At 46.3% G+C, this 24578-nt stretch overlaps 1 protein-coding gene across 9 annotated transcripts in view; it reads right to left on the bottom strand.

Annotated features, from left to right (window-relative positions):
- PC (pyruvate carboxylase) overlaps positions 1-24578 on the bottom strand; it is a 240543-nt gene that overhangs the window by 122839 nt on the left and 93126 nt on the right. For all 9 annotated transcript variants that reach the window (XM_038408867.2, XM_043519549.1, XM_038408865.2 and 6 more), the window contains 6 exons: positions 4374-4509; positions 3700-3884; positions 2400-2565; positions 1766-1911; positions 593-710; positions 38-189 (listed from right to left, as the gene is read on the bottom strand). In XM_038408867.2, the coding sequence (XP_038264795.1) occupies positions 38-189; positions 593-710; positions 1766-1911; positions 2400-2565; positions 3700-3884; positions 4374-4509 (903 nt within the window). The remainder of the gene's footprint in view (positions 1-37; positions 190-592; positions 711-1765; positions 1912-2399; positions 2566-3699; positions 3885-4373; positions 4510-24578) is intronic.

Here is a 24578-nt window from a genome sequence, read left to right on the forward strand (position 1 = left end):
GCTCTCCCAGCCCCAGGATCTCCAGGGTGGCTCGTACCTGCTTGGCCAGTCTGACGGCATCATTGGTGAGTTTGGTACGGAGCTGGGAGTCGAGGTGAGCCGCCGGAGCAATCTCCACAACCTTTTGGTGCCGCCTCTGGATGGAGCAGTCCCTCTCGTAAAGGTGCACCACATTCCCATACTTGTCCCCTGCAGAGAAGGGAAAGTCAATGCTGATTCCCTTCCAGGGACTGGGTACCCTGGGTCACGTGTAGAAGAGACTCCAGGCAGGCAACACCCAGCCAGTGTCCCCGAACTGTGTTGCTGGATCAGAGCCAGTGCCCCTTAGAGTGGAAAGGCCCTGGTTTCATTCCCAGCCCATGAGCCAGCCAGTCCCCCCGCCTGGGGCTGGATCGGAGCCAGCACCCTGTGGAGGGGAAATGCCCTGTGTTCCATTCCCTGCCCCTGTGAGCCAGCCAGTTCCCCTGCCCTGGAGCTGGATCAGAGCTGGTGCCCCCTAGAGAGGAAAGACGCTTATCTCATTCCCTGCCCCTCTAAGTCAGCCAGTTCACCCTGGGCTGGATCGGGGAGGCAGAGGGATATTAGGGCTCACCCAGAATCTGGACCTCAATGTGTCTTGGCTTCTCGATGAACTTCTCCACAAAGAGAGCCCCGTTCCCAAAAGCAGCCAGCGCCTCCGAGAACGCCCGGGTGTAATTCTCCTCCAGCTCCTGTAGGGGGCAGATAGGTGAGAGACTGACTCAGTAGTGTGGCCTAGTGAATAGAGCATTTGACTAGAACTCAGGACTCCTGGGTTCTATTCTCAGCTCTGGGAGAGAACTCAGGTCTGGTGGGCTGGGCCACTGGGGTATAAGTGGCTGGGAGTCTGGATTCTATTCCCAGTTTTCCCACTGACTTACTGGTGATCTTTGGCAAATTATGAGGTTGGGGTTCCAATTGTCCCTTGTGTTGCACAGAGACAGTCCCTGCCCTGAAAAGTTCAGAGTCTAAAAAGACACAGGGTGCGAGGGGAAACTGAGGCACCAAGAAGGAAAGGGACCTGCCCAAGCTCCACACCAGAGCCAGGGATAGAATCCAGGCATCCTGCCTCCCACTCCAGCACCCATGCTGTCACTGTAAAGGTAAGGTCCCTTCAGTCCCTGCTACCATCCACTTTGGAGCAAAGGGTAAAATTAGGGCACCTCTCTCTCTGCTGTGCTATAGAGTGAGTCCTCCAGGCAGTGTAGAGATGTCACACTTCCTGTACACTCTTCATGCAGCCTCAGGGTTTCCTGGGGCTCACTTCAGACTGGGAGCAGAGACAAAGCAGCCCAGTGCAGGGCTAGCACAGGCTGCAGCCTGAGAGTAGCAGGAATTTTCTTATCATATTTCTGTATATAGTTTCCATTCCCAATAAAAGGTTTGTCTTGAAATCACACTAAGATACCGCATCTGTTTTCGCCACCCAGCGACCTCCAGGAGGGGAAATTAAAGAGATGTAGTTGTCCTCTGGCAAGCGGGTGCAGAGATGAGAGATGATACATGGGAGACGGTTTGGCACAGGGACACAGGAAGCCAGCACTGTGGCTGGGAGGTTTTCACATGAGATGCATAGGAGAAGGCTCTCACACCATCAACACGCCAGCCAATCAGAGTAGCTGCAACTGCACCAGCCACAGGAGCAGAAGCTGCAGAGGCCATTGACGCTCTCAGCCCCAGAAGCTGAGGCCAGGAAGCCAGAAGGGTATTAAGGGCAGGGGTGTCTTTGCTCTGGAATCAATGGTACCTCATAGCTGCGCACGACCCTCATGCCCCGTCCGCCTCCGCCATACGCAGCTTTAAAGATGATAGGGAAGCCATACTTGTTGGAGAACTCATGGGCCTCACTGAGAGATGATATTGGCGAGTCAGTGCCCGGCACCACAGGGACCCCTAGGAGAGAGCAGATACAGGCATGTCATTCCCAGCTCTGCCACTGACCTTGGGCAAATCCCGTCCCCACTCAGTGCCTCAGTTTCCCTTTCCATCCTTTGTCTAATTAGAGCATAAGCTTTTCAGGGCAGGGACTGCCTCTCGCAGTGTGTCTGTACAGCACCTGGTACAACAGGGGCCCTGCTTTCAGGTGGGGTCTACCAAGTGCCCAACATGACTGGGGTCCCTATCTCAGTTGGGTACTCTATGCACTACTGTAATGAATTTAATGAGAGTGGCTTGCCCCAGCCTACACAGTGAGTCATGGGCAGAGCCTCTAAGATGCAGCACTTCCAGCAACACAGCGCCCCCTAGTGCCACTCAGGGGTCAGCCCTGCCTGCATGGAAATGCACCCCACACTGCTCTCCCCACCCCATGCCCTGCAGCACAGCAGCCCCTAGTACCACACTGGGGCCAGCACTGGCTGCGAGGGGAGAGCACCTCCTACCTGAAGCAATGGCGATGGCACGGGCTTCCACCTTGTCACCCATCTTGCATACCACCTCTGGGCTGGGGCCGATGAAGCGTATTCCAGCATCACTGCAAGCCTGGGCGAAGTCGGAGCGCTCAGACAGGAAGCCGTAGCCAGGGTGCACAGCATCCACTTCATTCTCCTAGGGACACAGACACAGCGGGAGCGGCATTAGAGAAATGGCACATTGGCTCTTTAAAATCCACAGGCCTTCAAGTGCCCAGAAGATTAGGGAAACTGAGGCACAGAGTGGGGCCAATTGAGTGTCAGAGGCAGGAATAGAACCCAGGAGTCCTGGCACCCAGTTCCCTGTGCTGTGACCTACCAGACCCCATTCCCTTCCCAGAATCAGGAACAGAACTCTCAGCCCAACCCTCAAGCCAATCTAATTTGTAATTATTAATCATAATTAGGGCTGTCAATTAATAGCAGTTAACTCAAGCGATTAATAGAAAACAAATTAGCTACATAAAAAATAGTCACAATTAATCACAGTTTTAATCGCACTGTTAAACAATAATAGAATACCAATTGAAATTTATTATAAATATTTTTGGATGTTTTTCTATATTTTCAAATACATTGATTTAAATTACTACACAGAGTACAAAGTGTACAGCGCTCACTTTATATTACAGCAGTGCCATGCGAACCCTTATTCTCACTTTCAGGTGACATTGTAAATAAGAAGCAGGCAGCATTATGTCCTGTAAATGTAAACAAACTATTTGTCTTAGAGATTGGTTGAATAGAAGTAGGACGGAGTGGACTTGTAGGCTCTAAAGTTTAACATTGTTTATATTATTAGTAATTAATCAACATACAACAATATAACAATTGTGTTATATAATAATTACATATATATGTAAAAAAAATCTACATTGTCAGTCGCACTTTCACCATCAAGATTGCACTACAGTACTTGTCTGAGGTGAATTGAAGTCTATTTCTTTTGTTTATCTTTTTTACAGTGCAAATATTTGTAATCCAAACTAATAACATGAAGTGAGCACTGTACACTGTGTATTCTGTGTTGTAACTGAAATCAATATATTTGGAAATGTAGGAAAACATCCGAAAATATTTATAATAAATTTCAATTGGGAGTCTATTATTGTGTAACTGTGCTATTAAGACTACAATTGTGACCCTTTTTTAATCTCCCGATTAATTGCAATTAATTTTTAATAATTTGACAGCCCTAATATGATTGTTCATGATTACACATAATATTAATTACGAATTGTAACCCCTGCCCCTCACGTTCCTCTCATACCTTGGCTACTTTGATGATGTCAGGAATGTGCAAATACGCCTGGACTGGGGGCAATCCCTTCCCAATGAGATAAGCCTCATCCGCCTTCTGTCTGTGCATGTGCCCTGTGTCCTGCTCGGAATAGACGGCCACCGTCCGGATCCCCAGCTCAGTGCAGGCACGGAACACCCGGATGGCAATTTCCCCTGCAACACACACACCAAAGAGTGACCCACAGGGGTTTGTGCATGGAGGCAAAGGAGTGTAACAGGCTGCCTGAGTCTGCAGAGAGCCTGAGCCAATCATGCTGCGAGTGGGAAGCTGCCCCAAGTGTGACTGGCACGTCAACGATGCCTGAGCTGATCGCTCCCAGGGGGAAGCTGACCCAGGGCATCTCAATGGAGTGTTTGCTCCCAGCCCCACTGCCCTGGGGGGCTGTACCAACCGCACCCTAAGGAAACTCAATGTAGGGCAGGAGGGACTCAGCTCCCTGCCCCAGGCTGCTGGGATCAGTAATGGAGGGCGCCTGCTTCCAGCCTTGGTTCTCTGGGAGGGAACACCCTCTGCCACTGTCGTGAGGGGTCATGGTCATGGGACAGGATGGGGCCTTAGCATGGCAGCAGGGCCACAGAGGAGTTGCTGGGATCCACTGCTGGGGAGGGGTGACAGCAATGGGGGCAGGGTGCATCTCTTACCTCTGTTGGCCACCATGACTTTCTTGATGGGCTTGTACTCCACCCGCTGGGTGCTCTGGAAGGCAGCATGGATCAGGGAGAGGCGCTTGGCACCCAGGAACCCAAGGCCCCCTCTCACGAAACACAGCTGCAGCATCTGGGGAGACAAACGCAGGGGGGCACATCAGGGTGATGCAAAGGGCATCACGTGTAGGGAACAGGCACCCCTCTGCAAAGGCTCCCAGACACCAGGGATAGCGGGGAAAGGTCTGGGAGAAGAAGCCCCTACTTCAGTGATTGGGTACGAATACACCAAAGAAAGGGCTCCCTGCAGCCAGATGCCTGACCAACCAGGGCCTCCTGCAGCCAGATCCCCACCTAACCAGAGGCAAAAGGGCTATTTGCAGCCAAGGAGGATGTCTTCCTGGGACTAGTGCCTTAGAAGTGAATGGATGTGAATTCTGCCCTAGGATGAATGGGTCTGAATTCAGAGTGACCCTCATGCTATTTCATCTTGATTATTGTTTGTGTTCCAGCAGCGCCTACAGGACCCAACTGAAATCAGGGCCTCCACTGTGTCAGGCATTGCACAACCCTGACCAAGTCTGGGACTCCGTCAGCGGCACAAACCCAGAGATCAAGAACTCCCTCGTGCTGGGTACTGCACAGACCCTGACTGAGAACGGGACCCCTGTAGTGCTGGGAGAAGGGTGGCCCCTGGTATGGGAGGAGGGAGAATGGGGGGGCAGACAGAACCCCCGGCAGGTGGGAGGTGTTGCAGGGAGTGCCTGAAATAGAAGTAGATGGTTGGGTGGCACCCAGGGAGCATAGGGGAAATGGAGGTCAGCCATGTACCCGGCCAGCACAGCCTACAAAGCGTGTGACCCTTTCGTTCTCAGCTCAAATAGCTGTAAAGGGCTCTTCGTGCAGCAGCCCGAGGAACCAGTCTGCAGCTAGCAAGTGCCTTGCGGTTAAACAGGGAAGTGGTAAAAAAAAATCATCAGGCGTTTAGCAGCAGATTTATTTTTACAGCCGAGAATCAATAGTGCCTCTGACGCACGGGCCCAAAATTAGCTTTCAGGTGTTGTCAGGCTCTGGGCTGGCTTCTCCCCCCAGTCAGGTCCTTGGAAATGAGACAAGTGGAACAAAGGAGACACTAACACAGCAAAGGCAAAATGGCAGCTTGGTCTGGATAATATTGTCAGAGCTTGGGTGCATGAGAGAGAACTGAGTGGAGGGGAACGGGATATGGGGCCTTTCCCCATGAGAGGGCACCAGCTCCAATCCAGGTCCAAGGCAGGGGACTGGCTGGCTAAGCAGGGTTGGGATTGGAATATGGGGTCTTTTCCCCCCAGGGGGTGCCATCTCTGATACAGCCCCAGGTTCAGAGGACTGGCTGGCTCAGAGGGGTGTGGACTGGGAAATAGGTCATGGGGCCTTTCCCCTCTAGGGGGCACCGGCGCCAAGCTGGCTCCAGGTTGGGGGGACTGTCTAGGGAAACTGGCTGGGTGCTGTCCCTCTGTGACCCAGGGTCCCCACTCCCTGGAAGGGGATAGGCATTGATCCCCCCTTCTCTGCAGCAACACATAGGGCAATGTGGTGCATTGTTATGAGGTTCTCCTTAGGAGGCAGGTTTTCCTGCCCTTGGATTGTTCTTGTGGCTCTTTCTCTGCAATGATTTGAAGTGAACACCCCAGAGCTGGAAGCAGTATTTCAATCATAGATGATGCATACAGAGGTGACGCCACTTTCCCCTCCTTCTCGACCCCCACCACTGTTGATCCACCCCAGGATCATGTGAGATCGCAGCCCTCACATTACAGCTCATGGTCATTTGGTTTACAGAACTGAGTCCTTTGTGGAGCCCCTGAACTCCAGGGTACAGCCCCTGTCCTGTAATGCGCCTGTTGTGCCCTGTGCCTGGAGGTACGCCCTTGCCTCAGGCTGTATTCGAGTGCACCTTGTTCAAATGACCCTAGGTTCCCAGCGACCAAGCTCCCTTTGTGCAACTGACCCCTTCACCATTGCTCTTTCCCCCTCCGCTGAGCTTTGCGCCAACTGAAAACTTTACCAGGAACAGGTAGTGACTGTGTGAGCCCCCACATCATGCCCAGAGCTCATAGCCAGCAGGTGTTCCAGCATTGCAAACCCAGACATCCAAAAATCATGTGGAGGGCCCTACCAAATTCACGGCCATGAAAAGCATGGACTGTGAAATCTGGTCTCCCCTGTGAAATCTCGTCTCTTGTGCGCTTTTACCCTATACTATACAGATTTCATGGGGGAGACCAGCATTTCTCAAATTGGGGGCTGTCATAAATATAAAGGGAAGGGTAACCATCTTTCCGTATACAGTGTTATAAAATCCCTCCTGGCCAGAGGCAACATCCTGTTAGAGCTCAACTAACCTGGCTGGCACCTGACCCAAAGGACCAATAAGGGGGCAAGATACTTTCAAATCTTTGGGGGTGGGGAAGGCTTTTGTTGTGCTCCTTGTTTACCTGTTGGTTCTCTCTTGGGACTGAGAGAGGCCAGACAGAAATCCATCTTCTCCAACCCATCCTAATCCAAGTCTCCAATATTGCAATCAGTATAGGTAAACCAGGCAAGGCAGATTAGTTTATCTTTTGTTTTATGTGAATTTTCCCTGCGTTAAGAGGGAGGTTTATTCCTGTTTTCTGTAACTTTAAGGTTTTGCCCAGAGGGGGATCCTCTGTGTTTTGAATCTGAATACCCTGTAAAGTATTTTCCATCCTGATTTTACAGAGATGATTTTTACCTTTCTTTTTTTTTAATAAAATCCTTCTCTTAAGAACCTGACTGATTTTTCCACTGTTCCAAGATCCAGGGGTTTGGGTCTTTGATGATTTTGTAACCAATTGGTTAGGATATTATTCTCAAGCCTCCCCAGGAAAGGGGGTGTGTAGGGCTTGGGGGGATATTTTGGGGGAAGATGTCTTCAAGTGGTCTCTTTCCCTGTTCTTTGTTTAAAATGCTTGGTGGTGGCAGCATACTGTTCAAGGCCAAGGCAAAGTTTGTACCCTGGGGAAGTTTTTAACCTAAGCTGGTAAGAATAAGCTTAGGGGGTCTTTCATGCGGGTCCCCACATCTGTACCCTAGAGTTCAGAGTGGGGAAGGAATCCTGACAGGGATCCTGACCAAAATGGAGTTGCGGAGGTGTAGGGGGTGTTACAAGGTTATTTTAGGGGGGTCATGGTATTGCCACCCTTACTTCTGCGCAGCCTTCAGAGCTGGGTGGCCGGACAGTTACTACAATTACAACACAGTGAAATTTCAGATTTAAATTGCTGAAATAATGTAATTTACTATTTTAAAAATTGTATGACTGTGAAATTGACCAAAATGGACCGTGAATTTGGTAGGGCCCTAATCATGAGTCAGGCCCCTCAAAATCATGAGATTGTCTTAAAAAACATGAGATTTTTTAAAAGAATAAATATCCAGTTCTTTTTATTTAGCTTTCAGGGGTCCCATTTTCAGTTTTTCTCCCTAAATTGAATGGGCAGAAATTGTTTTGATATGAAAAACTGACAGGCTCACATGCCTCCAGGATTTAAGAAAACACACCAAGAAGGTTACGGGTTGGCTTGATCACAGTCTATAAGTACCTACAGGAGGAAGAGATACTTGATAACAGAGGGCTCTTCAGTCTAGCAAAGGTCTAACAAGATCCAGTGGCTGGAATTTGAAGCTGGACAAATTTGGACATGGAATAATAAGGTGCATTTTTTTTTTTTTACAGTGAGAATTAACCATAAGAACAATTTACCAGGGGATGTGGTGGATTCTCCATCACTGGCCATTTTTAAGCTTGTGATGTTTTTCTAAAAGCTCTGCTCTAGTTCAAATGGGAATTAATTCAGGGCCAGGCCTATGGACTGTTATGCAGAAAGTCTGACTAGCTGATCAGTAGTCCCTTCTGGCCTAAGAACCTCTGAAATCAGAGTTGGCAGTAGTATTATAACCACCATGATCCACAGTCCATTTCAGAGTCACTGCTTTCCCCCATCCAGTAGCATTCCACCAAGCCACACAGTGGGCCAGGAGACAGCTTCATCGTGGAGCGAACTGTGATGGAAATAATTTGTTAGCAAATCGCCTAATCTCCTGGAGGCAAAGTAGCAAAAAGCGCCCTCTTTCCTCTAATTAAGTACAAAACACAGATAAAAAGAAAAGCCCAGCACTGGTTTCCTCTGGTTTCTTTGGGAGTCAGGAGGGTAGAAAGTGATTGCAAATGCCTCCCAACCTCTCTTAACGAGATTTTCACTGCGCCAGGGTTTAGGCATGCCAGGAGCAACATAGTGTACAATTCTATCTCCCTTAGATCTGCTTTCCTACTTTGGTTTTTCTGAATAGATCCACACTTTTTATAAAACGTCACCCAGCGTAAGAGAATTTCAGGAAGAGAAATGTATGTCCGGTTGGTATTTCAAGAGAGAATTGCAACTAAAAAGCCCCACAAAACACAGGCACTGTTGTGGATAACACTCAGAACTGGGAGTCAGGACGCCTGGGTTCTATTTACAGCTCAGCCACTGACCTCACAGAATCATAGCAGTGTAGGGCTCGAGAGGCTATCAAATCCAGCCCCCTGCGCTGAGGCAAGACCAGCTAAACCTCGACCCTCCCTGGCAGGTGTTTGTCCAGCTTTTCTTAAAAATCGCCAGTGATGGGGATTACACAACTCCCTTGGAAGCCTGTTCCAGAGCTTAACTGCCCTTAGAATCAGAAAAATTTTCCTAATATCTGACCTCAGTCTCCGTTGCTGCAGATTAAGCCCATGACTTCTTGTCCTGCCTTCAGTGGACATGGAGAACAATTGAATCATAGAATCATAGAATATCAGGGTTGGAAGGGACCCCAGAAGGTCATCTAGTCCAACCCCCTGCTCAAAGCAGGACCAAGTCCCAGTTAAATCATCCTAGCCAGGGCTTTGTCAAGCCTGACCTTAAAAACCTCTAAGGAAGGAGATTCTACCACCTCCCTAGGTAACGCATTCCAGTGTTTCACCACCCTCTTAGTGAAAAAGTTTTTCCTAATATCCAATCTAAACCTCCCCCATTGCAAATTGAAATTGGTCACAGTCCTCTTTATAGCAGCCCTTAACATATCTGAAGACTATCAAGTCTCTCCTCAATCTCTTTTCTCAAGACAATATGCCCAGAGTTTGTAACCTTTCTTCATAGGTCAGGTTGTCTTCTAAACTTTTTTCATTTTTAGTGCTCTCCCCTCGACTCTCTCGAATTTATCCACATCTTTCCTGAAGTATGGAGCTCAGAACTGCACACAGTACAGGCCTCTCCAGTACTGAGCAGCGAGGGACAATTACCTTCCAGGTCTTATGTACGACACTCCTGTTAACACACCCCAGAATGATATTCAGCTTTTTCATAACACCATCACATAGTTGACTCATATTCAATTGGTGATCCACTATCACCCCCAGATCCTTTGCTGCAGTATTGCTGCCTAGCCAGTTATTCCCCATTTTGTAGTTGAGCATTTCATTTTTCCTTCCTAAGTGCAGTACTTTGCAGGTATCTTTATTGAATTTCATCCTGTTGATTTCAGACCAATTCTCCAATTTGTTTTGAAATCTAATCCTGTCCTCCAAAGTGCTTGCAACCCCTCCCAGCTTGGTGTCATCTGCAAATTTTATAAGCATAGTCTGCATGCCAGTATCCAAGTTACCAATGAAAACATTTCAACAATTTCAACAATTTCCATCCCACCATCAACCTCAGCCTGGACCAGTCCACACAAGAGATCCACTTCCTGGACACTACGGTGCTAATAAGCGATGGTCACATAAACACCACCCTATATCGGAAACCTAGTGACCGCTATTCCTACCTACATGCCTCTAGCTTTCATCCAGATCATACCACTCGATCCATTGTCTACAGCCAAGCGCTACGATATAACCGCATTTGCTCCAACCCCTCAGACAGAGACAAACACCTACAAGATCTCTATCATGCATTCCTACAACTACAATACCCAACTGCTGAAGTGAAGAAACAGATTGACAGAGCCAGAAGAGTACCCAGAAGTCACCTACTACAGGACAGGCCCAACAAAGAAAACAACAGAACGCCACTAGCCATCACCTTCAGCCCCCAACTAAAACCTCTCCAACGCATCATCAAGGATCTACAACCTATCCTGAAGGACGACCCATCACTCTCACAGATCTTGGGAGACAGACCAGTCCTTGCTTACAGACAGCCCCCCAACCTGAAGCAAATACTCACCAGCAACCACACACCACACAACAGAACCACTAACCCAGGAACCTATCCTTGCAACAAAGCCCGTTGCCAACTCTGTCCACATATCTATTCAGGGGATACCATCATAGGGCCTAATCACATCAGCCACACTATCAGAGGCTCGTTCACCTGCGCATCTACCAATGTGATATATGCCATCATGTGCCAGCAATGCCCCTCTGCCATGTACATTGGCCAAACTGGACAGTCTCTACGTAAAAGAATGAATGGACACAAATCAGACATCAAGAATTATAACATTCAAAAACCAGTTGGAGAACACTTCAATCGCTCTGGTCACTCGATCACAGACCTAAGAGTGGCTATACTTCAACAAAAAAGCTTCAAAAACAGACTCCAACGAGAGACTGCTGAATTGGAATTAATTTGCAAACTGGATACAATTAACTTAGGCTTGAATAGAGACTGGGAATGGATGAGTCATTACACAAAGTAAAACTATTTCCCCATGGTATTTCTCCCTCCCACCCCCACCCCCCCACTGTTCCTCTGATATTCTTGTTAACTGCTGGAATTAGCCTACCTTGCTTGTCACCATGAAAGGTTTTCCTCCTTTCCCCCCCCTGCTGCTGGTGATGGCTTATCTTAAGTGATCACTCTCCTTACAGTGTGTATGATAAACCCATTGTTTCATGTTCTCTGTGTGTGTGTATATAAATCTCTCCTCTGCTTTTTCCACCAAATGCATCCAATGAAGTAGCTCACGAAAGCTTATGCTCTAATAAATTTGTTAGTCTCTAAGGTGCCACGGGTACTCCTTTTCTTTTTGCGAATACAGACTAACACGGCTGCTACTCTGAAACCAATGAAAACATTGAATAGGACCAGACCCAGGAATGATCCCCAAGGGACCCCACTAGATATCTCCTCCCAGTTTGACAGCAACCCATTTTCATTGATAACTACACTGAGAGTATGGTCTTTCAACCAGCTGAACACCCACTTCATAGTAACTGTGTCTAGGCACAGTTCCCTAGTTTGCTTATGTGATTGTAATGTGGGACTGTGCCAAAAGTCTTACTAAAATCAAAACATACCACATCTATTACTCCCCCTCCTCCCCCGCACTAGACCAATAACCCCATGAAAGAAAGAACTTAAGCTAGTTTGGCATGATTTGTTCTTGACAAATCCATGCTGGCTATTTCTTATCATTTAAGTCACTTTCCAGTTAGGTTGGATACTGCCTGGACCCTGACCAAGACTGGGGAACCCCATTAAGCCTGGCACTGCACAGACTGCAATGAGGGGCTCCGGAAGCTGCACAGACCCCTGACCGAGATCAGGGCCCCCACTGTGCCAGGTGCTGCACAGACACCAGAGGCAGTCCCTGTCTCAGAGAACTTACAATATACATAGACAAAAGCTGGGTGACTTGCCCAAGATCAGAGCTCAGAACAGTCCTAATCCTTCCCTGCTCTAACCACTAGACCCCACTCCTCTCCCAGAGCACGGACTAGCTCCCAGGGGCCCTGGCTCCAAACCCAGTGGCCTTATCCACCAGACCTCATTGCCTCTGACTTTGCCTCTTAAGGAATGGGGATTTAGCCATGAAGCAACATGTAAATTGTTCCAAGGCAGCCTGCTTCTGTCGTCCATTCAGCAGGCTCACCAACTCTGGCGCCTGGCTCATGAGATCCCTGAAAGTTGGCTTCTATTTACATGTGCTTGCGACTGCAATAAAGAGCCAGACATGAGACTCTAATGGGTTTGCACCCGTCAGACTGAATTTGCCAGAAGCCCTTTTAAAGTGTGTGAAACATCGCTACTCTTGGCTCTTTCAGGCATGGGAGACAGGGCCCAAATTTCTGTGCCCAGGACATGGTAAAGAACACACACGTTACAAGAGATTAGCCCAATTCAGGCAGGCTTTTCACTGTGCTCAGGCATAGACATATGTGTGCAGCAGAGACCAAACTGTACTTGTTCAAACTGAGAAGTTTTGATCTTTTGATTCGAAACAACTTTTCGCTTTGAAATTTCCCTTTCATTTTTTTTAAAAGCTGGAAACAAAACATTTTGTTCAACCCAAAATGATTTTTTTTTCAACTTTTCAATTTGCCAAAAATTGCAGATAATGTTGTGCTCAGTTCGACCCAACATGATTTTCTTGATTTTTGGAATCGCTAACTAACAAAGAAAATCTGTTATTTGACACCCTCTATTTTTAACCTCATTGGAGCTTAAAAAATGTGGGCACCAGGGATTGAAATTCATCCCGGCCCCACTGCTGAGAATGCAGTAGTGAGAGATGCATTCCTTTCCAGCTCTTCCTGTTTGGATAACCTCACCCTCAGATCATGTCCTTCCACGGGCCATCTTGCTTCTCCCATGCTGCAACTCTTTTGTGATTACATCAGCCACCACTAGGGGCAGAAACCAATTATTTAGCCCATTTGAAAGCCTGGAATCCCTGCTCCCAAATGGTATCAGCCATTCATCCCTCACCTCAGAGGCTCAGCAGTTTCCCCTTTCACTCTTTTTTACCATGCATGTGTCGACTGTAAGCTCTTCAGATCAGGACTAGTGGGCAGGGCACTGCACTGGCCACCAGTACACTGGGGTTCTATTCCCAGCTCTGCCATTGACCCTGGGCATCCATGGACCTTCTCCTCTCTGCGGGCATCTGTTTCCCCCCCACACCCTTTGTCTATTTAAAATGTGAGCTCTTCGGGGCAAGGGCTGCCTCTCACTATGTGTCCGAGCAGTGCCTGGCACAATGAAGGGCTCTATCTCAGTCAGGGTCTATGCAATGCCCAGCATAACATGGTCCCCCGATCTTGGCTGGGATCTGTGCAGTGACTGTTCTCAGTCAGGGCCACTAAACACTTCCATGATGACAGAAGGATATAAGGACAGTAGGAAAAAGCCCATGGCTCAATGGATCGATTCGGCGCCATTTATTGCCCATTGGATGAGCACTACCTTTCCATTCTAGGTAGCCACATGTGTCCTGTGGAGCCACAGCAGCAGCTGTCAATATCACTGATGCCGAGAGGAGAAAACTGTATACAGAGGCTCTGCAATGATCCATTTCCTAATGCCTGTCATTTTGGGGCCTTCAACCAGAGACCCCAGCCCAGATAACAGACAAGTGATAGCTAATTCCTCTCCATCCCTGAAACACCAGAGTCACCTTTACAGATGAGCAAACAGGGACCATTCAAAGTGGCTGTGATTTCCCTATAGCTGCTGAATTGAGACAGTTCACCAGAGAAATGAGGATCTATAAAACAATCGGCAAACGTTAGCAGAGCCAGTGCAACAGCACCAGGGAGGCGCTAAGATAGGTGACCCATCCTGCAAGCTTCAGAACACCCCCACACGCACCCCTCAGCCACTGGATGCCTATCAGCAGGCAGGCAGCTCCCTGCGTGACCAATAGCTGCCTTCCATGGATATTTATGCATCCCCTGCTTTGCTCATTCCTTCTCAGACCAGCTACGCATGGGCAAGCAGAGCAGTGTGGATCCAGCTTCAATCAGCTGGGTCTGGCTAATGCGCCATCATTGGTTTCCAAAAATATGGCTTTGCGGGGGAGAGGGAAGAGGCTGCCAAGCTTTTATCGTCAAATGCCCAATTGCACATGCCTAAGTGGCAGTTTTATGGCACACAGTGGGGGTCTATTAAGAAGCACAGCTCTGGATTGCAATGAGAAATCTCATTACTGTTTGTTAGCCGTTCTGCGCCGAATGCAAAGCAAAGTAGGGTTGTACAGATTCAGCCAGGTGTCTGGCTCCAGCTCAGCCAGAAGGTGGGATGAGGATGCCCCATCCCTACTCACAGAAACGATTTGGGGCCTGGAAAACAATGCCTTCCAGTGAGAGGCTAAAGGAGTGCCAGCTGGTTAGCTTCTCCAAAAGATCAAGAGGTGACTTGATTGCAGTGTACAAGGACCTTCGTGGAAAGAAAATCCTGGGTCCTAAAGGGCTCTTTAATCTAGCAGAGAGAGGCAGACCAAGAAGAACCAATGGCTGAAAGTTAAAGTCAGACACATTCACATTAGAAATAAGGCACACATGTTTAATGCCGCAGTAGATTAACCATTGGAACAAACTCTCAAGGGCAGTGGTGGATTCTCCATCTGGCTTCACACCCAGACTGGAAGCCTTTCTGGAAGATGCTTTAGTCTGGCATGAGTTAGTGGGCTCAACGCAGAGGTAAATGGGTGACATTCTCTGGCCTGAGCTATACAGGAGGTGAGAATAGAGGATCTAATGGGCCCTTCTGGCCTTAAAAATTTATGCATCCAGTTCCCAACCAAGAAAGGTGAAAATATCATCTCTACCGATGGCATTAGTAGACTTTTAAGTAACTAAAACTGTGGTAAATTCCAAGGTGGTTGTAGCTTTCATACTTGGTTGCAGGTCTTGGTGATCACTGTGGGAAGGCTAGGACTATACATTCACAGAGTTTGTCAGATTCTATGACCATCTGTTCTGACCGCTTGTATAACACAAAAGCCATAGGACCTCCCTGAACTTAGACTTTGAACGAGAGCAGATCTTTTAGAAAAACATCCCATCTTGATTTAAAAATTTCCAGTGACGGAGATTCTACCACAGCCCTTGTTAAATTATTCCAGTGGTTAATTACCCTCCTTGTTAAAAATGTGTGCCTTATTTGTAGTCTGAATTTGTCTAACTTCAACTTCCACCCTTTGACTCTTGCTAGACTTTTAGCTGCTAGATTGAAGAGCCCATTATTAAATTTTTGTTCCCTGTAGGTACTTATAGACTTACGTCACCCTTAACCTTCTCTTTGCTCAAATGAACAGACTGAACTCCTGGAGTCTCTCATGCATGTTTTCTAACCCTTTAATCATTCTCATGGCTCTTCTTTAACCCCTCTCCAGATCATCAACATCCTTCTTGAATTGTGGACACCAGAACTGGACACAGGATTCCAGCAGCAGTCACACCAGTGCCAAATACAGAATGCTACTGCAAAGGGAAAAATCACAAGGTGTTGCAAACACTTGGGATTCTATTATAAGTCTTAAAATATAGAGAGTTTGTTTTAAAGTCTCAGCTCCCAGAGTAATGCTTCTGGCAGAATTGCAGGTTTCACATAAAAAACAAAATAAAAACCAACCAATTTTCTAGCCCTTGGAGTTCTAGAAAAAAGCTGGAAACCATTAACCCAAAAGGTTCAAAAGCCAGAAGACAAATCAAAAGAACCCTCCCTTTGTTATGTGAGAATCTCACAATGTTCAACCCCATCTCATGAGTTTTTGAAGGCTGATTCCTGAATTATGAACACTTTGTGTTATTGGGGGTCTGTGCAGCACCTGGCACAATGGGGCCCAAATCTCAGTAGGGGCTCTAGATGATACTGTAATACAAATAATAGCAAGATAAGCAAAAACACAAAACAAACATCATGCAGCCAAGTAACCTTCCATGTTCTATTAGGACTTTACAAACTCCTGCTTCTATGCAGAAGTAGTTGAAAAAGGGGAACATGCTTTGTGACGTATTTTGAAGGTGTTTCCGGTTTGAAACAGACTCATTTCCTGTCTTTCGATAAATTTTTCCCAAATATGGTTTTTATTACAGAATCCCATGTTTTCTCCCAAAACCCCTGCATATTTGTTAAACATAAAGTGGCAATAAACTTTCACTGTGGAGATGGAAAAAATGGCGGGGAAATTTTCCCGAGAAACGGAAAAATGCTAATATTGGTAATTATTTTCATTTTGGCGGGAGAAAGGTTGTTTTTTGACTAAAAACAAATTTTCCATGAGAAAAATTGTGATGGTCACTGACTTTGTGAAAGGGGAAGAGCTGGGTGAAATCCCATAGCTCAGCAATAGCCTTTGCCCTACTTGGCCAGAGAAAACAGAACAACATTTCCAAACAATATCAGCATGGCCAGTTAAACAGTAGCCTCCTTTACCTATGTATTAACTTAACACATGGGGGTAGATGTGAAATAGAATGATGCAAGCTGAGATTCTACTGTGGGGATCAAAGTTTGCCCCATAGGTCTGTTGTATAGTAGACATATCACTTATTTTTGTGTGCAAACCAGAGACACTGGAAAAATGAAGTCAGATAAGCCACAAAGTATACACAGGACATCAACAGGGCAGAGATTCAGACAACAGATGGACAATTTTGGGGTGGTAAGTAAGAGCATTGTAATATTTAGCAATTATTCACCAAAGCTGGGATCTATTTATTAATAAATTCATAGAATTTAAGGCCAGAAGTGACAGTTAGATCACTTAGTCTGACCTCCTGTATAGCACAGAGCAAGGAATTCCACCTAGATCCCCCTGTATTTTCCCAATCACTTGTGTTTCACGCTTTAACGTGGCTGTGTAGTCGCGGCACCAGCGCTGGGTGAGAGCTCTCCCAGCGCTGTAAAAAAAACCACCTCCACGAGGAGCTGTCTACACTGCCATTTTACAGCGCTGAAACTTGCATTGCTCAGGGGTGTGTTTTTTCAAACCCCTGAGCGAGAAAGTTTTAGCAGTGTAAAGTGGCAGTGTAGATAAGGCCTAAAACATCTTCTAAAAAGGCATCCATCCAGTCTGGATTTGATGACATCAAGAGAAGGCGACTCCATCACCTCCCTTGGGCATTTGTTCGAATGGTTAATTATCAATGCTGTTAAAAATTGGAGCCTTGTTTCTAATCTGAATGTGTCTGGCTTAACTTTCAGCCACAGGGTCTTGCTCTGCCTTTCTCCACTAGTTAAAGAGCCCGTTAGTATCTGGGATTTTCTCCCCCAGAAGGTCCTTAGGCACTGTAAACAAATCACCTCTCAATCTTTTCAAAACCCAGACAGATGGAGGTTGTTAAGTCTCACTGCATTCAGCCCAGATCCGGTGGCAGAGCTACAGCATGTTTTTGTTCAACCCAAAATGGACTTTATCAATAGCTGAGGTTTTCAGATTCATTTTGACCTGAACTGACTTTTTTTTAAAATTTTATTTTTCAGAGCTGCCAATTAACCAAAAAAATCACTTATTTGCCCAGCTTTAGTTGGAAACCTTCTCCTCATTGCCAGCCTCAGTTCATTCCTGGCCAGTTTGTTCCCATTTGTCCTTGTGCTAACATTATCCGTTAGCTTCAATAGCTCGTCTCCCTCCATGGGGTTAAACCCAGGGATGTATTCAGCTGTGATAATCTCCACTGACCTCCTGTATAACACAGGCCATAGAATGTCCCTGAATTAATTCCAGTTGAACCAGAGCAGATCTGTGAGGAAAACATCCCATCTCAATTTTAAAATTGCCAATGATGGAAAATCCACAACACACAGCCCTTGGGTAGTTGTTCTACTGGTTAATTCCTCTCACTGGTACAAATTTGTGCTTTACTTCCCGTCTGAATTTGTCTAGCTTCAACTTCCAGCCATTGGATCTTGTCAGACCTTTCAACAAAACTGCAATTTTTGATGGAAAGCTGTCCCATTGAAATATTCTCTGAATTGCACTAATGATCGAGGGCCTCAATTCAGATCAGGCTCCCATTGCACTAGGAGCTGTATAAACATGTATGATCCCTGCCCGGGAGGGATCGATTTCATTGCTGAGGAGGGGCAGTATTCAAAAGGGACCAAGGAAATAAGGGCCTAACTCCCACTGATAGTCAACAGGAACTGGATGTGAAACTCCCTCAGGTCTCTTTGGAAACTGTACCCTAAGAATAGGGACCTTTGTTTTCAGTTTTTATTTTATTTATTTTTTCCTGGGAATTTATCAGTGTTTATTACCACAACAACAAAAACAGGTAAAAAAATCAGTGTAAAAAACTATTAATAATTTTTCTGGGTAAATATCGGGCTTTATTTTGGTGGACGGAAAGACAGGAAAAAAGTATTCAATAGATTAATACTTTGAATTCCGTTCATCAATGTGATTTGCTGCAGAACTAAAACAGAACTCAAAACACAATGCCACCTCGGAGTTTAAGAAAACAATAGATCTCTAATCCCCAAATAAAACTTTACATTTGAATAACCATTTGAATAACTTTACATTTCTTTATTGTGTGTATCTTCTAGACTTATACATAGACTTACTTCAACTGGCAGCTTTGCATATACACAGACTAATGTATTATTGTAATACATAGATCTCATGCAATGTATTGTATTTTCCTAATAAAACAAGTTATTTTTTATATATTTGAATGATACATAAGTAGGATTAAATAAGGGAAAAAATGAATACTTTTGTAAAACCTAGGAATTTTTGGTAAAAATTGGTTTAAATTGAAAATGAAGGGGCTTACCTAAAGAACAGGGATCCCCATGGCGCAGATAAGGAAAGGGAAAACAGTGAGAGATTGACACAAAGTCAGCATCTGAGCTGGGACTAGAACCCAGATGTCCTGGCCCCTCTGCTCTAACCATTGGACACCACTCCCCTCCCAGACATGGGAACAGAACCCAGGAGTCCTAACTTCCATCTCCAATCACTAGACACCACTCCCTTCCCAGAGCCAGAGATAGAAACCAGGAGTTCTGATTCCCAGCCCTCCCCTACTGTAACCACCAGACCTCACACTGCCCTCCTTGAGCTGGGAATAGAACCCAGGAGTCCTGACTCCCAGCACCCCCCTGCTCTAACCACTAGACTCCACTCCCTTCCCATCAGGGCAGGAATACCATACGTTCCCAGCAGGGCGAGCTGGCACATACACCAGCCCATGCAGCAACTCACACTGCCACACAATATGGCAATATGCCATTTTTCCAGTGAGCTAGTGAAGTGAAGGCAGAGCAGGGAGGAGGAGGAATCTCTGAACAGTTGTTCTTCCAAGTCATCTGTAGCCCCAGGGAGATGGTCTCATACTAGGGTTGCCAATTTAGGTTGGATGCATTCCTGGAGGTTTCGTCACATGACATAATCTTTAATTAAAGGTTAAACTTTAATTCCTGGAGACTCCAGGACAATCCTGGAGGGTTGGCAACTCTGCCTCGCACGGGCTGCCATCTTGCACAGCCAAGCTGGCCTGCTCAGTTGCACCAATCTAATTAGAGCACAGGCCATTATCCCGCATCACCCCCTTGCTGCACAGAGCCAGGCCACTGGTCCTTGTTATGCCTTTCTCCACTAGTAAAGAACCCTGCGTGCTGAGCTTTCCCAGGGATGACTGTCTGTCTACACACTGCCCTGCCCCCAAAGCCCAAATGAGTCCAACCCAGCATGTACCTAAGCTGAGCTCACGGTGCCGCTGGGTGATAATGTTCGGACAGAACACAGATTCAGACAGTCTAATGCTGTGCCCTCCATCAGATCTCCTGTCTGACACAGACTATAGACCAGCCCTGAAACAATTCCTGGTTGAACCTGAGCGGAAAAACATCCAACCTTGATTTAAAAATGGTCAGCGATGAGAATCCACCCCAGCCCTTGAGAACCTGTTCCCAAGGTTACTTACCCTCACTGGTTAAAATGTGCTCCTTATTTCCAGTCTGAATTTGTCTCCTATGCTGGTGACAACTTCCAGCCATTGGATCTTGCCAGACCATTGTCTGGTACGTGGAAGAGCCTATTATCAAGTTACCAAACATTGCTCCCCGCAGAGATTCCCGGCCATCGCAGGGGCCTGCCAACAGCTTAGTCTCCTGAGGACTGACATGCTTTGGTTTAACTGAAGTCATTGGGCTCCCATGTGAGGCCCACCCACCATCCTGGAGCGCCCCATACAATACGATCTAGCATTACAGCAGCTCTGCCTCAGTGTCCCTTTAGTCAGCCTTTGGCCTATTCCTGCTGTAGCAATGATTTGCTGCTGTAGATATGACTCGGCCCTCCAGCCACGCTACTAATATAAGTCCACCCCTTCTGGGGTACCCAAATCCAGCTGTAACTGGTCAGGCCCTAAGCTGGCTACTCCCATCTGGTCTCTTCCAAGGCCCCTGGCCTGGCTCCATCTGGGTCAGTCGCAAACTCTTTCCACACTGAACAAAACTCATTGGACTCGCACTATTCTCTTCAGAGTAACAAGTCCCAGGGCTGTCCCAGGGGTCCCTGAGGAGAACTCAGACAAAACCAAACACTTCTGAAGCATCTTCTGCCCCCTCTGGGCTTGAACCTCATGTCCCCCTCCTAGACTTCTCTCTTCAGTACCCTGTTCCTCTTCGGCAACTGCCTCCCTGGAGCTCTTCTAGCTACAGCTCAGCCCAGCTGCATTCCTCCTCAGCCACCCTCTAATTGCTGGCCTTGTCTCTTTTTCAGTCCCACACCCAGCATAGATGTAGCAGGGCACGGCTAACTGAACAAAGCCTGCTGGCCCTTAAAGAGTCAGGCTTCCCTTTTACAGATGTCTAGGGGTAACTGGGTGAAATTCAGGGGCCTGTGCTATACGGGAGATCAGACTGGATGATCTAACGGGCCCTTATGGCTCTGAACTCTCTGACACTCCTGTCCAGACTGGAAGGGAGGCATTGCTAGGCTGGATCAGACCTGAGGTCCCTCTAGTCCAGTATCCCATCTCTGTCAGTGACTGGCAAGAAATCTGGAAGCAGATGGAGACAACCTGACCCCACATTAGATATCGCTCTGGTTCCTAATGATAAGAAATCACCTCAAGCCCTGAAACTGGAGGTTTAATCTCCTAGCCAGCATTTGCGTTAGCCTCAGCTATTCCAACTCTGGATTTCTTGTTCTCCACAGAAAGACCAATCTTACTAAATTCTTGGCCATAACACTTCCTGTGGAAGGGAGTTCCACAGGCTGTGAGTGAAAATTTATAGCTGTGGGTCAGTGCTGAACTTGCCACTTTTTAACATCATGGAACGCCCCTTTATCCCTGTGTGGCAAGACAGGAAAAACAGAAGCGCCTGATCAGAGCCGAGCAAAATTTTTAGTACTGAATTTTTTTCAGCAATAAATGCGGATTCCGTGACACTGAATTGATTTGCAACTTTGCCTTGACCTTGCCAAATTTTTCATTTCAACAACAAAAATAAACACTCCAAAAATGTTAATAAATCAAAACCTTTTATCTCCATGTTTTAAACGTTTTGATTGTTTAGGTTGATCTGACGTTTTGTTTCAAAACTTCCTTTAATTTTTTTTTTTGAATAAAAAAAGGTTTAAAATGATCCAAAACTGAAATTAAATGTTTTATTCGATCAACACAATTCTTTTTTCAAATTTTCAATGTGCTGAAAATGTTCATGTTTGTTCCAAACAGGAATACGTTTTTTTCTCTGAAATTCTGAAATTACCAATGAACCAAAAGATCCATTTTTGGCCCAACTCTATTACCAATCTCCCTCTTCTACACTAGTCATTTTTTGTGTTCTTTTTTTCACTGGGATAAACAATGGCTATCTTTTCAATCTCTCTTCATAAAGCCTTTCCAGGCCCTTGATCATTCCTGCTGCCCTTCTTTGTACCCTCTCTAGTTCTGCAAGATCCTTTTGGAGATGACCAGTAGCTTGTTCAGTAACCAGATTAGGCCACACCCCTGATTTCTATAATGGCATTATAACAGTCTTGGTAATATTCTCCATCCCGTTCCTTCTGCATCCTCGTTAGACCTCAGCTTTGAATGGAGCTAAGTTGTTTCCAAAAATTTAAACTTTTCTTTGCTTGTCCTTAAATTGCTTCCAGAGCAGCTTGATTATTTCACTGCATAGTATGAGATAAACTAGAACAAGACAATGTGTGGATTGAGCCAGTTTCTGCTGGAAAAACCAGTTAGAGCTATTCCCATGTAAACATGGGGTAATATTTTCAAAAGCACCTAAATCAGTTAGGAGTCCACATACCATTGTGACCATCTAGTCCAGTGGTTCTCAAACTTTTGTACTGGTGACCCCTTTCAAATAGCAAGCCATTGAGTGCGACCCCCCCTTATAAATTAAAAACACTTTTTTATATATTTAACACCATTTTAAATGCTGGATGCAAAGCGGGGTTTGGGGTGGAGACTGACAGCTTGCGACCCCCCATGTAATAACCTCGTGACCCCCTGAGGGGTCCCAACCCCCAGTTTGAGAACCCCTGATCTAGTTTGACCTCCCACATACCACAAGCCAGAGAATCTCCCCCCAGCCATTCCTGCCTCCAGCCCAGAACTGGTGGGTGGTCAATTTATGGGCTTCTTTTTGCCCAGAAGAAGCGTTGCCAACTCTCGCAATATCTGATGTTATTTTAAACCACAAGCACACATCCCATACTAAGAGTGCAGGATTATTATTCATTCACATTTGTATTGCAGCTAGGGATGTAAATAGAGTTTTAAAAAAGTAACCGTTTAAACGTTTACAAGTTCACAACATAGGCGCAGCAACTAGTGGTGCGGGGGGTGCTGCAGCACCCCAATGTTTTACACGGGGTCCCAGCTGCCAGCTGCCAGCCCCGCACCCACCCACAGCTGTGGCCCCAGCCTCGGCCCCCTTACCTTTTGCTGAATACATTACCAGTAAGACTGATGTTTATCGGTTAACTGGTTAACATTTTATATCCCTAATTGCAACAATGCCTACAATACAACCAAGTCAGGGTCTGGTTGTGTTAGGCACTGTACAAACATAGGGTGAATGACAGTCTCTGTCTCAAAGAGCTAATTATCTAAACAGACAAAGGGTGAGAGGGGAAACTTAGCCAGGTAGCGAGGCAGGGACTTGCCCTAGATCAGAGGGAACCCTGGGATAGAACACAGACATCCTGATTTCCAATTTAGCGTTATGGCTACTAGATTCAGAACACACTGTAACTACTGGCTTATGCTACAGCCCAGACTGCTTTGTAGATGTTACAAAGAAATGCCTAGCTACAGACACAGGAGGCAAGAATTAATGGGTGGATGAGATTAAATGAGTGAGTCATCATGGAAGGTGGAAATGTGGCTACCAAAATGACCGCATATGCACAATTCCTAGCCCATCCATAGCACTGATCACATTAACCAGAACTGTCTGAAAAACTGATTTTTTCCTTTCATGGAAATTTTGGAATTTTGTTCTGAATCTAAACAAATATCAAAATATCAATAATTTTCCAGAAGTTTCAACTGAGAAAAACCAACATGGAAAACCTTGATATTTTTGAACAAAACTAAATGATTTGATGTTTTGTGCCTCATGGGAATTGTTGTTTGGGTGCCTCACGCTCCCATTCAATACAGGATGGGATCCTTGGCCAGACTACATTTACCATGATGGTCTCCCCTCTTGCAGAGCTGCCATGGTGCCTCATGGGAGTTGTAGTTTGGATGCCTCATGCTCCCATTCTTCTGTTAGCCAGGCTCACTGGTTGAACTACATTTCCCACAGTGTACCATGATCTACCCTCTTGGAGTGGGGAGCTGGTGCCTCATGGGAGCCCCTAGCCGTGGTGTCTCATAAGAGATGTAGCCTGGCTGGGCAATCCAGCCCATAGAGGAGAATGCGTCATGAGGCATTTAAACTACAACTCCCATGAGGCACTGCGGTAGCATTTCCAAATTCAAATATTTCATTTTTGGGGCATTGTGGGTTTTGACAAACAGCTGAAATTTTCTTTGGTCAAAAACCCAATTTTCCATCAAAAATCATTTTGACAGAAAATGTTTGACTGGCCTGTATTTTTCACATTAGGATTTTGCCACCTGGTGAAATTCTGCACCTTTTTTCCCTAGCGTGGACACAACTTTAGAGGGATGGATATAATTGAAAACAGAGCAGAACAGCAGCATTGAGCTGAGCAAAGGAACACAAATAAAAGGCAGGTAAACAGAACTTTGAGCCAAATGCTGGGTTGCTATACAATTATCAGATCAAAAGCTCCCTTTAGCTCCCTAGCAGCTGGCTGAAATGCACTGACATTTCCCGTGAAGGACATTACGGGGAAACAGACCGCAGGATAATTGGGTATGGAGTGTTAACCTCCACACACAAGCAAGAAGCAAAATTAAATTTCACCGCAAGGGAAAGTTATTCAGAGCAATGCACAATGCAC

Source organism: Dermochelys coriacea, chromosome 7, assembly GCF_009764565.3.
Source record: "Dermochelys coriacea isolate rDerCor1 chromosome 7, rDerCor1.pri.v4, whole genome shotgun sequence".
NCBI classification, from domain to species: domain Eukaryota; kingdom Metazoa; phylum Chordata; order Testudines; family Dermochelyidae; genus Dermochelys; species Dermochelys coriacea.